We start from the raw sequence: 14,210 nt of genomic DNA on the forward strand, positions 1-14,210 counted from the left end.
ATGGTTAATGGTCTTTGAACCTCCCACCTAGCCCTGGCGCTGATTGTAGGGCTCGCATAGCCTAGTTGGAACGATATTCCACAGTGGGGGCTTCCTAAACCACAGCGAAATTCAGAAATTCATCTTCCCACCAGTCTCCTGCTGTTCTTCAGCACATTGATTTCAGGAAGACGCGCCAATTGCAACTCCCTTGTATTACACATCAGTATCTGGTCTCCAGCGAACAGTAGATATCCTGCCGGAGGAAGTTGTCAATTCAGAAGGCCAATACTATGCTTATTCGATCCAGGCTGCATCTGCTGGTGGCCACAAGGGAATCGTGCACCTACTGCTACAGGCAGGGCTAACATCAATGCACAAGGTGGCTTTTATTCCAATGCTCTCAAGCCGCTTCCCATCAAGGAGATGAAGAAATCGTGCAACTATTGTCGGAGAAAGGCGCCGAGGTCAATGCACAAGGTGGAAATTATGGCTATGCTTTCCATGCAAGGCCATGAGGGGGGATTGTGTGGCTACTGCTGGAGGCAGGCGCTGATGTCAACTTGCGCGAGGGGCCTATCCTTTTGGCACCGATATCCAGTCAAAATGAGAAAGCGGAAACCCCTGCGTGCAGATAAGACCGAGTAATCAGAGGGGGAAGTGCTTCCCTGAAATGCTCCAACAGCCGGCATGCAGAACGAATGTACACCCGTTCCTGGAACCGACAGCCTCGCAGAGTGGCTCGTCAACGTCTTGTCAAAGCCTGCACGGACTTCTCCCAAAACTTTCAACGGCTGATCCGCTGCGAAAACGAACCATTGAATTCATCAAAATCGAACGGACCAGACGAGCTAATTGCTAGTTGGTGATTATTCCAATTCTCCACAGGACGAACAGGCTCCGTATCCGGAAGATCAGGCACGAAGTCGGGATTGAAGAACCAGAGCTGTAGATACGTTCCCCCTTCGTTGGCCACGCCGAAGACCTCTTGGTCGCCAAATACTCGAGCATAGCGATCCATTGGTTCACTAGTACCCTGATGACGCAACTCAAAAGGCGGGCGAGCACCCATCAAGTTGTAGGCATTGACTTGTCGCATATCTAATTGGTTTGGGTGCACTGTTGCCGTTCCCGTGGCGGTATTCAAGACTGCAACCCCCATGTGCTCGTGTGTCCAGCGGTAAATGATGCGCGGGCCAAGAAAGCCGCACTCATCGGCATGGATGAGAAAGTTGATGGGTTCGTCGCAGTCGATCCACCGGAGGCTTAACCGGTCGATGGCATAGTCATACATGATGTGCATCGTGGTATACCCATCCTTAATCAGTTGGGACACTGTCTTGCGGCCGTAAGAGCGTCTCCAACCGTCAACCGATTTGGCTAGACCAAGCCTACTCTCATCATAAAACTGCTGAAGGCAGAAATTCCTCCGATCAACCAGCTCCCCGTCCGTCAACGACCACTTATTTTGCTGCACTTCGAGCCGATACGTACTCCAGTAGAACTCGAATGTCACCAGCATGTCCTCATCCGCATCTGCGTGCCACAAGGACGTTTTCGCGGAGAGGGTACCAACCATCCGGACCTGATCAGAGCGGAGATCCCAAACCTTGATGGGCTGTAGGCGGGATCCCACCGCGTCGGTGAAGATGAAAACTTTGTCCTTGTCAACTGATAGACGGCTGAGCCTCGAAGAAAATCTTTTTTTCCGTCTGTTTTCCAGTCTCAGTGGTCTGTGTATTTCCCACACTTCCAAAACTGTGTCAATTCTATGTTTCTGTGTTAGACGGTGCCTCTAAGAAGAAGAATAATTAATACCCTCACCCGTCAGACAGAATTAGGACCAGATAACGATCAGACAGTCGGATTGCATCGAGGCTCATATTGTCTGTGTCGATCTGGGTTAATCTGTTTCCAGTCTCGAGATCCCACAATGCGGCCCTGCGCTCAGAGCTGCCAGGTAAGGTGTACACGTAGCCCAATCTACGCGAACAATACATCATTTTCCAGACTCTTGGCTTCAACCCATCATCATCTGGCCAGGGGAGCAAGACTTTCTTGACCGGACGAGCAGACTTCAGACCATGGTGCCATCGGAAATAGGTCATCGCGTTGACGGCCGCGACGTTCGTTGTCTCTCTACCCAGTACCGCGAGCGTTCGAAACAAAACATTTTGGATGATTGTCTCGCATGAGAAGATTTCATACCATCGCTTCGAGACCTAGGTCCTCGTTTAGGCTGGGGGCATTGGCGAATAACACGTACTAAGCATAATTGCACGCACCCTCTGGCTTCGAACGATGTCGATCTCATCAAGATATTCCACAAGCAAAACCACGAGCTCGAGAGGCAAAGAGCCAATAATGTCATGATGGCTTCGACCCGCTGCAAGCGCATCTTTTTGATTCTCGTCTATGTCCCCCTCACCATCGCTACTTATTTGCCCATATGTGACTTGCATTGCGGTCAGTGAGTTGCTGTTGCCGCCTCTCCCTAGCCGAAAACGAACTCAAGGCAGTTTAGGGCTACGTGTCGCGACGCGGCGACGTAGAAGGCGAGCTGGACTGTCTGAGCGTCAAGTCAATTCAATATCCTTTCGCACTACCGGATACTCCGTGGATGCGCACTATTGACAGGCACTTGGCACGAGACTTTCTGGGCTCTTTGAAAAGACAGAACAAAAACCTCTGCCCTAAAGTTAGACGGGCCAAGCCTCGCAAGGCGGGGTGTTGACTAAGAAATTATCCACAATGCGGAGATTCTGAGTCATCAGAGAGCAGACTACGGAGTATCCGTAGTCTACTAGGGCTAGCCCTGCAAGTTACCTCCGTACTACTGCAAGTGTACCCGTACTAGCGAAGGGATTGAGATGCTGAGGCAGGACGAAATGCGATATATTATCATCCGGAACACTCGGGCCCCAATTCGTGGCAAAATTTTAGCCCTCAAGCAAGCTTTGGCGCCTGAAGTCTGCAGAACCAAAATTACATACTCGGAGGGACTATTTGCAACAAGACTTCAGCTGTTCCTTGGTGCTCCTACTTCCCGCTGGTCAGTAACAACACTTTCATCCACTGCAGCCGTCAACATGTCTAGGGCTTTGAGGCCTAAAGTACTCCATAGCCAATCCTAGCCCTAGTTCTCTGTTTCCCAATGGAAAGGGCCTCTCTATCCTGTCAGTCGCATAGCAAAGTAACGTTGCGCAACTAGCAGTTGAATCAATGGATTTGGACCTTGTGGTTGCGGTGTTGTTATGGATCCATAACACTGCGTGATTGCTAGGTGCTGATCATTGCAGCTACTCGACAGCGGGGTCACAGTAAATGAATCAATGTTGAAGGGGCTTCAACTCGTTGGGGTCATCCAGGTTTATTGGCAAATCGTCGAAAAGACGTATCTGCTGCCCTCACGTCGAGAAGGTATCAAGAGTTTTTAGAACCTATTGCAAAGCTCTACGCCCATACCATTTGAGTACCAGGCGCGCGCCATTTGTCATCTCTCAAAGGCTCAGGTCTCAAGGCTATGGGAGAATGTGGCTGGTTGGAACGATTGGGATGGAAATTTGGAAGAAATTCAAAGCATGAATGATGAGTACGGTGGCTATATCTTTCCCTTCGATGGGGTTGTGCAGCTATTGCTGCAGAGCAGCGCTGATGTTAATGCACAAGATGATTATTACGACACTGCTCTCCAGGCTGCTACAAAGCCTGGAGCCTCACCGATGGAGCTTGTTTAGCTGCTCTTGGACTATGGCGCTCGCTCACCTGATTACGGTCGGTGAAGGCACAGCTGTGGCAAACGATTGATGTGAACTGTCCATTGCCCTATTAATTCATTTGTTTATTCTTGGTAGACACAATCGATTTCGTCACCAGTGAAAACTTTGCTATAGTCGACGGCATTAGATGGGATTTGGAGAGGTCTGGTAAGCTGAGATAACACAACCACCTCGCCAATGAGTGTTCTCCAATTGCCCCACGGAAAGATGACCGATGACGTCTCTGCAGATCCAAGGACATTCGGCCATTCAATTCTAGAGACTTTCATTCTTCAAGAATCATCCAACCCGGACCCGTCTACCGGGCCCGCGAGTGTTCATCTTCCGAGTGTTTGTCGGGGTCGAGGTCGACGGCGATCGCAGGACCGAGACCATGTCATCTGGTGACGCTGGGCGCCGGGAATCGACCAACAAAATCTTCTTTGCTAGTGTGAGTGCTTGTGCCCCATTGTGATTCCATCGATGTTTTGTGTTTAGAATGTTTGTTTTTCCCGCATTCTACGGCCTTTCCCCGCTATCAATCCCATTTGTTTCGTGATGGCGGGATGTGGATTTTGGTGGTGTTGTCCAGCCTCGGGTCTTCCCGTCGTCCGCCATCGCCTAAAAAAAATCATCACCATACGCATTTTCTCCGGTCGGATATGCCACAGACATGCCACTCGGTCCTATGAGACGATGATGGATTTGGCTAGAAGGGCCCCTGAGTGTCGGGCTGGACGTTTCTCAAGTCTCAGTGGTCGGGCTGTCTCTCACCGGGACCTGCGACATGTTCCGGTTTCAATTCGTGCCCGCTCCGGATAATACCGCGCCACGCCTTCGCGCAGTTGCTGGAGGGTTCCTCGCCATGTCGGCGGAAACTGCTCAATTGCGAATTTTGCGGGGCCCCTGCTGAACGTTTTGGCTGGTCTGATGGTCGGCGCCGTCGCCGGTAAATTCTTCGACCTTATTTTCCGGTCGTCCACCGTGTCTGGAGCGGTGTGCAACAACACTACGAGACCCTCCGTGGATAGGCCGTGGTCAAAACGTGCAGCATTGGCCTCCAGCTGTGCTGCTCTTTAGTCCATCTCGAGGTGATGAGCGAAGAGTCTGAGTAGAATCGTCCCTTTGGCAATATGACGCAGACGGCGGTCACCACTACGACCCAGGCTAGGATACGCCTTTGCATACCTGTAATGCACCTTATTACCTCGACCTAGTGCATATTGCAGCGATATCAATCCAATTTTCTACTGCATTTTGGTTTTACCGCCCAGGATTGTGAGCGTTCAATGCTGACTTTTGTCAATGGACAGCCCGATGACACGAAGATATGCGTGGTTATGGTTGGCCTCCCGGCCAGGGGGAAGAGCCTCATCGCGGGGAAAGGTACGGCAGAGACCCTATAGCTAATTGCGCCTCGTTCTAACTGCAACAGCCCTCCGTTACCTGTCTTGGGTAGGCATCCCGGCCCAGATCTTCAACGTCGGAAGCTACCGTCGCCTCGTCTCGCCACACCCGTCGGCGGCTTTTTTCGATCCCGGAAATCCTGAAGGCGAGCGGCTCAGACGAGCCGCCGCCGAGGCGGCCATGTCGGATATGTTGAAGTGGTTTCGAGCTGGTCGGGGCGTGGTGGCCATTCTCGACGCCACCAATTCGACAAAGGCGAGGAGAGCCTGGATTAAGAAACGCTGCGACGAGGAGGGGATCGAGACACTGTTCGTGGAGTCGCTATGTGATGATGAAGAGATCATCATGAACAACATTCTCGAAGTCAAGACATCGTCGCCAGACTACCAGGGGCAGGACCCTGAGGTAGCCGCACAAGACTTTCGTAATCGAATTCGAAACTATGAAAAGGTTTACGAAACGATTGACGAAGATGAGAAATCGTATACCTATGTTAAGTTGATCAATGTCGGGTCGACGGTGGTCATCAACCAGATCAAGGACTATCTGTCTAGTCGGCTGGTCTATTACATCCAGAACCTGCACATTCGTCCTCGGTCTATCTGGTTGTCACGAGTACGTAATATCCCTCCCTTTGTAACAACGGTAGCTAACAGGTCTCGAGCACGGTGAATCCGAGTATAACCTCCTGGGGAAGATTGGCGGCGACTCCGATCTGTCTCCCCGCGGCGAAGCGTACGCGCGTGCGCTGCCGGGGTTATTAAAACAGTCCGGTATTCCACAGGGCGGCAAATTCGTAATCTGGACATCGACCCTCAAGCGCACAATCCAGACTGCACGACACCTGGCTGCCGAAACAGGCTTCGAGAAGCTCGAATGGAAGGCACTCGACGAGCTCGACAGCGGCGTCTGCGATGGACTCACGTACGAAGAAATTGAGGAACGATACCCGGAGGACTTTGCGGCACGGGACGAGGACAAGTACAATTACCGATACCGCGGCGGCGAGTCGTACCGGGACGTGGTCATCCGGCTGGAGCCGATTATCATGGAGCTGGAGCGCAGCGAGAACGTGATCATCGTGACGCACCAGGCGGTGCTTCGGTGCATTTACGCCTACTTCCACAACATGTCCCAAGAGCAGAGCCCCTGGATGGAGGTTCCGTTGCACACGCTGATCAAGCTGACGCCGCGCGCGTACGGCACGGAAGAGCAACGCTTCAAGGCGGACATCCCGGCCGTATCGACGTGGCGGGAGAAGGGGAGTTCTGCAAAGCATGCGCCAAAAGATGCGAACAAATAGAATTAGCCTGATGTCATCATGTAGGTACATGGGCGGCGTTACGGATGGACTGATTCCTGTATCTCCTTTGGATGAGTACGATTCATGTATGCATGTAGTTAAACACATCTCAAGAACACGATCATTAATCCATCTCCATAGCATCATCAATAGCAACATCATCATCATCATGAGGATCATCCCATCTTCGACGTGTATCCGAAGCCCTCGCTGCAGGCGAACCAGCGCCCTGACGAAGATTCCCAGATGCCGACCGAGACAGTGCAGGAGATCTGGCACCGGCTGAAGAGGGAGAATAGGACTGATCATCTTTATACCTCTTCTTCGGCCGAGCTCTGTCCTTATCCTTGTCTCTATCTTCCTTGCGTGGAGTTCTCTGCTGACTATGATGTTTTGACTTCGTTGCCTGATACTTTGCCCAGCCTTTCTCATCGTCCAGTTCGCAGACATCCTCAATCCGCGGCCGCGGTGCGCCCAGTGTACTATCGATGAACGATAAGGAAGGGTCCGAATCGGGATCTCGACGGGTGGTGCGGGGAAAGGCATGGGCATTGAGAAGCGACTCTTGCAGAGAAGGGTTATCCGGGGCGATGAACTTTGCGGTGAATCGACGGCGGGTTTGGAGAATGCTCTACAGTTACGAAAGTTGTATCAACTCCATGTCTTGATCAATTCCACGTCAGGAGAGAAAGTAAGGTGCGTCAAATGTAGGATCGTACCTCATTCGACGTCAATGCATGGACGAGAAGAAGCTCCGGATCCTGCAGGACACATTGCGCGACGTGTCGTTGCTCGCGCATGGCGATGCGTTCTTTCCGTTGGCTGGCATGAATGCGGTTGAACTCGGCAATTCGCGATGCCAGACGTTGTTGCTGTGCTGCGGATGCCGACGAGGATGATGCTGGTGCGTTCGAGCGGTGCGTATACATGGCGGGCAAGAATGGCGATGTCCCAGAGCTGACTGATATGGCAATGGAGCTTGTCAACGAAATAATGAAAGTTTTATCTTAGCTGGTTTATAACATGACGTGAGGTGACTGTCGCGTGTAAAGCTTTCTCCGCTGTCAACTGAACAAGCTACTTAGGGGTAACTCCACAGCCGAGCCATCGATATGTCAAACCCATTGGGGAAAAAGGTCGACAGTAAAAAATAAATTAATTTCGAATGATCGATCAAAAGTCTGAAACCAAGGAGCTAGGCAGCAGTCACGAGGTCGCATAAAAAACCCTGCAGTCCCCTTAGTTGTGATTCAGGATGTCGGAGCTCCCCGCACGTCTCGGCAGACCACCACCATGAGGCCCGACGCCGACAAGTCGGTCGATCCGGCCTCCAAATCCGCGCCCTCGACGGCCGATGAGAAGAAAAATGCCGTCACGAATCAGTCAGAGTCGGATGACAAGACCGCTGCCCTGGAGAACCTCCCCGACGAGGAAAAGCACATCTTGAAGGCACAGCTGGACTCGCCGTCAGTAACCGTAACCTACTTCAGTCTCTACCGATATGCAGATGCGTGGGACTACTTGGTTCTTCTCGTCAGTGCCCTCTGCGCAATTGCAGGGGGTGCTGCCCTGCCGCTGTTTATGGTGAGTCGGTTCCCTTCTTCAAGGGACGGACTTCAATGCTAACCGGCTACTCAAGATCTTCTTTGGTGAGCTAGCAAACACGTTTCAGGGGGTTTTCGTAAACACCATCTCCTATGACGAATTCACCGATGAGCTGGTCAAGTATGTGCTTTATGTGGTGTATCTGGGCATTGGTCTTTTCGTCACCGACTATGTGAGCACCGTTGGCTTCATCTACACCGGTGAACGCGCAACGCGGAAGATCCGCGAGCGCTACCTGGAGGCGATCCTGCGACAGAATATCGCCTATTTCGACAAGATCGGCGCCGGCGAAGTCACCACTCGAATTACTTCCGACACCAACCTGATACAGGATGGCATTTCCCACAAAGTCGGCCTGACCTTGACCGCCGTGTCCACCTTCGTCTCGGCGTTTATCATTGCCTACATCAGGCATTGGAAGCTGGCTTTGATCTGCTCCTCGACCATCCTCGCCTTGGTCTTCATCATGGGAGGCAGCTCCAGCTTCATTGTCAAGTACACCCAGCAGAACCTCCAAAGCGCTGCTGAAGGAGGCAGCGTTGCTGAGGAGGTCTTCAGCTCCATTCGGACCGCCACTGCCTTTGGCAGCCAGCAACGGCTGGCCGATCAGTACGAGAAGCATCTCAAAATGGCCGAAAAGTCCGGAATCCGGATGCAGATTATCATGGCTTTGATGATGGCGGGCATGTTCTCAGTCATGTACCTGAACTACGGTCTAGGGTTCTGGATGGGATCCCGGTTTTTGGTTGACGGGTCGATGGACATTGGTCAGGTTCTGACGATTCTCATGGCGATCCTGATCGGTTCGTTCACGTTGGGATACGCAACTACCCACGCTCAAGCATTTACCGGTGCGGTTGCCGCCGGTGCGAAGATCTTTGCCACCATCGACCGTCTTTCTCCTCTGGATCCAATGCAGGCGGACGGAGAGACCCTGGATCACGTCGAGGGAACGATCGAATTGCGGAATGTCAAGCACATCTACCCCTCCCGCCCCGAAATCGCTGTCATGGATGACGTGAGCTTGTTGATCCCAGCTGGCAAGACCACCGCTCTTGTCGGGCCATCCGGGTCTGGGAAGAGTACAATCGTTGGCTTGGTGGAACGTTTCTACAGCCCCGTCCGCGGTGAGATTTTACTCGATGGCCGTGACATTCGATCTCTCAACCTCCGATGGTTACGTCAGCAGATATCAATCGTCAGCCAGGAGCCCGTTCTGTTTGCGACAACGATCTTTGAGAATATCCGGTACGGCTTGATTGGCACGCCGTTGGAGCACGAGACTGGAGAGAAATTACGGCAGCGGATCGAGGAAGCCGCGAAAATTGCCAACGCGCACGATTTCATCACGTCCCTGCCCGATGGCTACAACACACATGTTGGCGAGCGCGGTTTCTTGCTGTCTGGTGGTCAGAAACAACGGATTGCCATTGCACGCGCTGTCGCCAGCGATCCCAAGATCCTCTTGCTGGACGAGGCAACCTCGGCGTTGGATACCAAGTCCGAAGGAGTCGTCCAGGCAGCTCTCGATAAAGCGGCAGAAGGCCGTACCACAATCGTGATTGCTCACAGGTTGTCGACAATCAAGAATGCTCACAACATTGTTGTCTTGGTTGGAGGCAAGATTGTCGAGCAGGGTACCCACGGTGAGCTTATTGAACGCGAGGGAACCTACGCCAAGCTTGTGGAGGCGCAGAAGCTCAACGAGGAGCGAGATGCGCAGGCGGCCAACGTTGCCAGTGAAGATGATACCGTAGACGATGACAGTGATTTGCAAAAGAAGATTTCACGGACTGTGACGGGCAAGAGCCTGGAGGACAGGAAGGATCTTGGGGACTTGGAGAAGGATGCTGGGATCCTTGAGCGGCAGTCGACGCGGAAATCCCTTTCCAGCGTTGTGCTTTCCAGGGATAAGACTGAAAAAGCGGAAGTCCCTTACTCACTTTGGACGCTGTTCAAATTCGTCGCCTCCTTCAACCGGCCGGAAGTCTTCTACATGATTATTGGATTGGTGTTCTCCGTTCTGGCTGGTGGTGGTCAACCCACGCAGGCGGTTTTCTTTGCCAAAGCCATTACGGCGCTCTCGCTGCCACCATCTATGTTTGACGAGCTTCGAAGCGAAGCAAATTTCTGGTCGCTCATGTTTCTGATGCTGGGAATCGTTTCATTTTTCCTCTTCGCCATTCAGGGCATTTCGTTCGCTTTCTGCTCTGAAAAGCTGATTAGACGAGCGAGAAACACGGCTTTCCGGACGATGCTGCGGCAAGACATTGTCTTTTTCGACAAAGAGGAGAACAGTACCGGTTCGTTGACCGCGTTCTTGTCGACGGAGACGAAGCATCTCTCCTCGATCAGTGGGGCAACGCTGGGTACGATCCTGATGCAGATCTCCACCATGGTGGCCGCCTTAGTGGTTGCCCTGGCCATCGGATGGAAACTCGCACTGGTTTGCATCTCAGTGCTTCCGGTGATGCTGGGGTGCGGCTTCTATCGGATTTATGCCATCACCGAGTTTGAGTCTCGCGCCAAGAAGGCCTACGAGAATTCTGCCAGCTACGCCTGCGAGGCGACTTCGGCCATTCGGACGGTGGCATCGCTCACACGCGAGGGGGACATTCTGGAAAGCTACCGCGAGCAACTTCGCGAGCAAGCGAGGCGGAGATTGATCTCAGTGTCTTGGACGTCGTTGCTATTTGCGGCCTCCCAGGCCCTCAGTTTCTTCTGCATGGCGTTAGGCTTCTGGTACGGCGGCACCCTCCTGGGGAAGGGCGAGTACACCATTTTCCAGTTCTTTGTCTGTTTCTCCGAGGTCATGTTCGGCTCGCAGACGGCGGGGACCGTGTTTTCCTTCGCGCCGGATATGGGCAAGGCGAAGAACGCCGCCGCGGAGATCAAAAAACTGCTCGATCGCAAGCCAGAAATTGACTCGTCTTCGGATGAGGGCGAGAAGATCGGCCAAGTGGAAGGTACCATCGAGTTCCGTGACGTTCACTTCCGGTATCCGACTCGACCCGAGCAGCCCGTACTCCGTGGCCTCAGCCTGACGGTCAAACCGGGCCAGTACGTTGCGCTCGTGGGTCCCAGCGGTTGTGGGAAGAGCACAACAATTGCTTTGTTGGAGCGCTTCTACGACCCGCTGTCCGGCGCCGTTTATGTCGATGGCAAGGATATATCGGCGCTGAACGTCACTTCGTATCGCAACCATTTGGCGCTCGTCAGCCAAGAGCCGACGCTATACCAAGGCACGATTCGGGAGAATATTCTGCTGGGTTCGAACGAGAAGGATATTCCGGAGGAGGCAATCATCAATGCCTGCAAGAATGCCAACATCTACGACTTTATTCTTTCACTCCCGTAAGTTTTCCCACCCTCCCTCTAACTGAAGTGGCATATGGCTGATGAATTATCTCAGGGATGGCTTGGACACTGTCGTCGGCTCCAAAGGAGTGATGCTCTCTGGCGGACAGAAACAGCGCGTAGCCATCGCGCGCGCACTCCTGCGCGACCCGAAGATCCTTCTCCTGGACGAGGCCACATCCGCCCTGGACTCTGAATCCGAGAAGGTGGTGCAAGAGGCACTGGACAATGCAGCACAGGGCCGGACGACTATTGCGGTCGCGCACCGCCTGAGCACCATCCAGAACGCGGATGTGATCTACGTGTTCGATCAGGGTCGCATCTTCGAGAGTGGCACGCATGCGGAGTTGCTCCGGAAGAAGGGGCGTTATTATGAGATGGTGAACCTGCAGAGTCTGAGCAGGGATAACTGATAAAGTTCAATTTTCCCTTCTTCCATTGTATTATCTTGCTTATCGCTTTATCTTCTGAGATATGCTGTATAATATCTAAATCTCCGCTTATTATATCCATTTTACATAAATCTTCACTCACATGGATATAATTGAGCTGCTCGGGTGTTATCTAATACATTATTCATAATCTAGGGCTTGATGCAGGTTCTAGTCCAAGGCAAAAGATTTGTCTCAGCTCAATGTCTCAGCTCAAAGTAGACTGTAATATGTACGCCGTTGTGGGTGTCCTCCAACGAATGTTTCCATGTCACAAGGATGTGTGCCATACTTCCATGGGCGGCGCGGACGCCTATGTTGACCGGAAGGATCTTACACGGTGAACGCTTGGCTAACCTGGGCCAGCGGTAGCACTGTACCATGTTGAATTGTCGGGAAATGTGTGCGAGAAGGAACGCTTCTGTGCGATTTTGGCCGCTTCCAGGCATTCATGATGATAACGCAGTCCACAAAGCCGAATACCTTTCGGTGTAGGGAAAAGCGAGAAGTGTGCCAGATGGATAGTGACCTTTTTCAAAAACTCCTTGCCCGAATATGCCACACTGGGGACATGGGTCGGACATGAAATCGTCTGCCATCGCCTTGAGACCCAAAGCTGAAGCCATCAGAACAAGTACCTATTGAATCAGGATCAAGCGCATTGCAAACTCTCCAGCTCCGGACAAGACCTGCCTGGATTTAAATATTCCGCAATTTCAATCACAAATTCGAGAGGTAAAAGAGGAGACGGTATCATCATCATACTTGGATCAAGTTTACCCGAGGCGCTTTTCTAGTTTGTCTTTCCATTCCATTCTTTCAGCATGTTTCCAACGTCGCTCCGAGTCCGCGACGCGGTTACGATCGAAGCTTTTCAAAGTAGACCAAACATCTGGTTACGAAATTGCACGTCGTGACGATAGCACAAAGCGGAAAGATTCGAGAACTTCTTCCTTGTCGATCGGCGGAGACGTAAATACTTCCACGACCCACGCGCACGAGCCAGGGATGATCTTGAGAAGATCAGACTTCTCCGAAGCTCAGAGCTGCAACCTGACCCAACGCACTGCCCAATCACAGCTTATACACCACATGCACGGTCGGTGACATCCCCGATCGCCAGTGCCATCCAGATTGACACCGCATTAGCCGATGATACCCTCATGAGCGCCTCCAGGCCCTCTTCTCCTTCTCGTCCGCCAACGGTGGCGGTGGCGGCAGCCCTCCACCAAATGCTGAAGACCTCTCCGCCCTGATCAGCCACGTCGCCCACGTGACAGACGCGCTGAAGTACTTCTATCTCGACGTGCCCCTGCCGGACCTATCGGACCGTTCGGCTCGCGCGCAAGCATCGTCGATAACATCTCGCAGCTGCTCGATCGGTAGCGGCGAGTTCCCTGACCTACGTACCTTGCGGTCGGTCCCGCGCACAGTTTCGTTTCGACTACTCTCGGTTTCTCCTTCAAACAAGAACATTGAGGCTCTCTGCACCTCTGGGCCCTGCGCGTTGTCCACATCTACCACAGGTTTCCCAGCATCAAGTAACTAGCCTACCTGCTATACATATGCAGCGCCGGCGCCGACGAGGTTTCCTAGCGCAAAAAGAGTGGCTAGGGTTAGGCCTAGGGTTGAACATCGGCATGGCTGGATGAGAGCCGGAAGAATGGAGCTGGTGATGGAGGGGAGGTCCAGCCGTTTGCCGAAGAGAGAATGGAGTTGAGCTTGAGGACCAAGGAGCCGAGGGAAAATGGAGCTTCATGAGGTCACAGAGATGAACGTCCTGCAGCTCCAGCGACTAAGACCGTACTGCACCGGGACGGCAATGACCCTGACCGAGATTATGTAGCATATACGGTTGGTGACGTCATTACAAGTTTTCACGGGGGCGGTCAAGTGAGCCGGGCGCTTCCTGCGTCCCCAACATTATTATTTAAATTTGTCGGATAAAACACGCGAATTGAGCTGATGGTCGCGATTTGTCTGGCATATGCTCGCTGCCTTCGTGTTGGTCACATATGGTCTGAGGTTATTCTGCGTATCATTCCGCGCCGACCGCGCATATCAAAATACCAGAGAAGGAATTGCAAACAAGCGGTCTGACGTTGTCATTTTTTCGACTCATTCTGCAGACTGTGCGAGTCCTCGCCGAGATTCATATCAGCCCTTGGGTCCGCTTATCAAGGATTGTTAAACCGACACGGCCGTCTAGATCCTACTCGTAAGTTTACATGCCTGCTCTCGTGATATGGAAGATTCAGGGGATATTGAGAGCATCCGGTACTGGTACCGGGACCGGTACCTCGGTACAGTCCTGCACGGCGTTGGCCACAGACCAATGTCACGTGATCGTAGTCGGCCCCGAGTAGGGAT

The 14,210-nt window shown here is 52.6% G+C and overlaps 5 protein-coding genes across 5 annotated transcripts; 2 read left to right on the top strand and 3 right to left on the bottom strand.

Moving 5' to 3' along the window:
• Window positions 1–766: 766 nt before the first annotated feature.
• On the bottom strand, window positions 767–2,441 carry VTN49DRAFT_3477 (uncharacterized protein; the record flags this gene model as incomplete). Its single annotated transcript, XM_069411317.1, has 3 exons — window positions 767–1,748; window positions 1,804–2,201; window positions 2,265–2,441. 3 exons carry the CDS (start codon window positions 2,439–2,441, stop codon window positions 767–769), a joined length of 1,557 nt encoding a protein of 518 aa, XP_069267948.1.
• Window positions 2,442–4,870: 2,429 nt separating this feature from the next.
• On the top strand, window positions 4,871–6,447 carry VTN49DRAFT_3478 (uncharacterized protein; the record flags this gene model as incomplete). The annotated part of the gene is made up of 4 exons (XM_069411318.1): window positions 4,871–4,927; window positions 5,051–5,123; window positions 5,173–5,759; window positions 5,809–6,447. The coding sequence occupies 4 exons, from the start codon at window positions 4,871–4,873 to the stop codon at window positions 6,445–6,447; spliced, it is 1,356 nt and encodes a 451-aa protein (XP_069267949.1).
• A 124-nt stretch (window positions 6,448–6,571) lies between these two features.
• Window positions 6,572–7,376, bottom strand: VTN49DRAFT_3479 (uncharacterized protein; the record flags this gene model as incomplete). Its single annotated transcript, XM_069411319.1, has 2 exons — window positions 6,572–7,078; window positions 7,167–7,376. 2 exons carry the CDS (start codon window positions 7,374–7,376, stop codon window positions 6,572–6,574), a joined length of 717 nt encoding a protein of 238 aa, XP_069267950.1.
• A 364-nt stretch (window positions 7,377–7,740) lies between these two features.
• Window positions 7,741–11,822, top strand: VTN49DRAFT_3480 (uncharacterized protein; the record flags this gene model as incomplete). The annotated part of the gene is made up of 3 exons (XM_069411321.1): window positions 7,741–8,031; window positions 8,087–11,406; window positions 11,465–11,822. 3 exons carry the CDS (start codon window positions 7,741–7,743, stop codon window positions 11,820–11,822), a joined length of 3,969 nt encoding a protein of 1,322 aa, XP_069267951.1.
• Window positions 11,823–12,736: 914 nt separating this feature from the next.
• On the bottom strand, window positions 12,737–13,316 carry VTN49DRAFT_3481 (uncharacterized protein; the record flags this gene model as incomplete). The annotated part of the gene is made up of 3 exons (XM_069411322.1): window positions 12,737–12,853; window positions 12,928–13,161; window positions 13,251–13,316. 3 exons carry the CDS (start codon window positions 13,314–13,316, stop codon window positions 12,737–12,739), a joined length of 417 nt encoding a protein of 138 aa, XP_069267952.1.
• Between the last annotated feature and the right edge of the window lie 894 nt (window positions 13,317–14,210).

Source organism: Thermomyces lanuginosus (genome assembly GCF_041956635.1).
Source record: "Thermomyces lanuginosus strain ATCC 200065 unplaced genomic scaffold VTN49scaffold_29, whole genome shotgun sequence".
Taxonomy (NCBI): Eukaryota; Fungi; Ascomycota; class Eurotiomycetes; order Eurotiales; family Trichocomaceae; genus Thermomyces; species Thermomyces lanuginosus.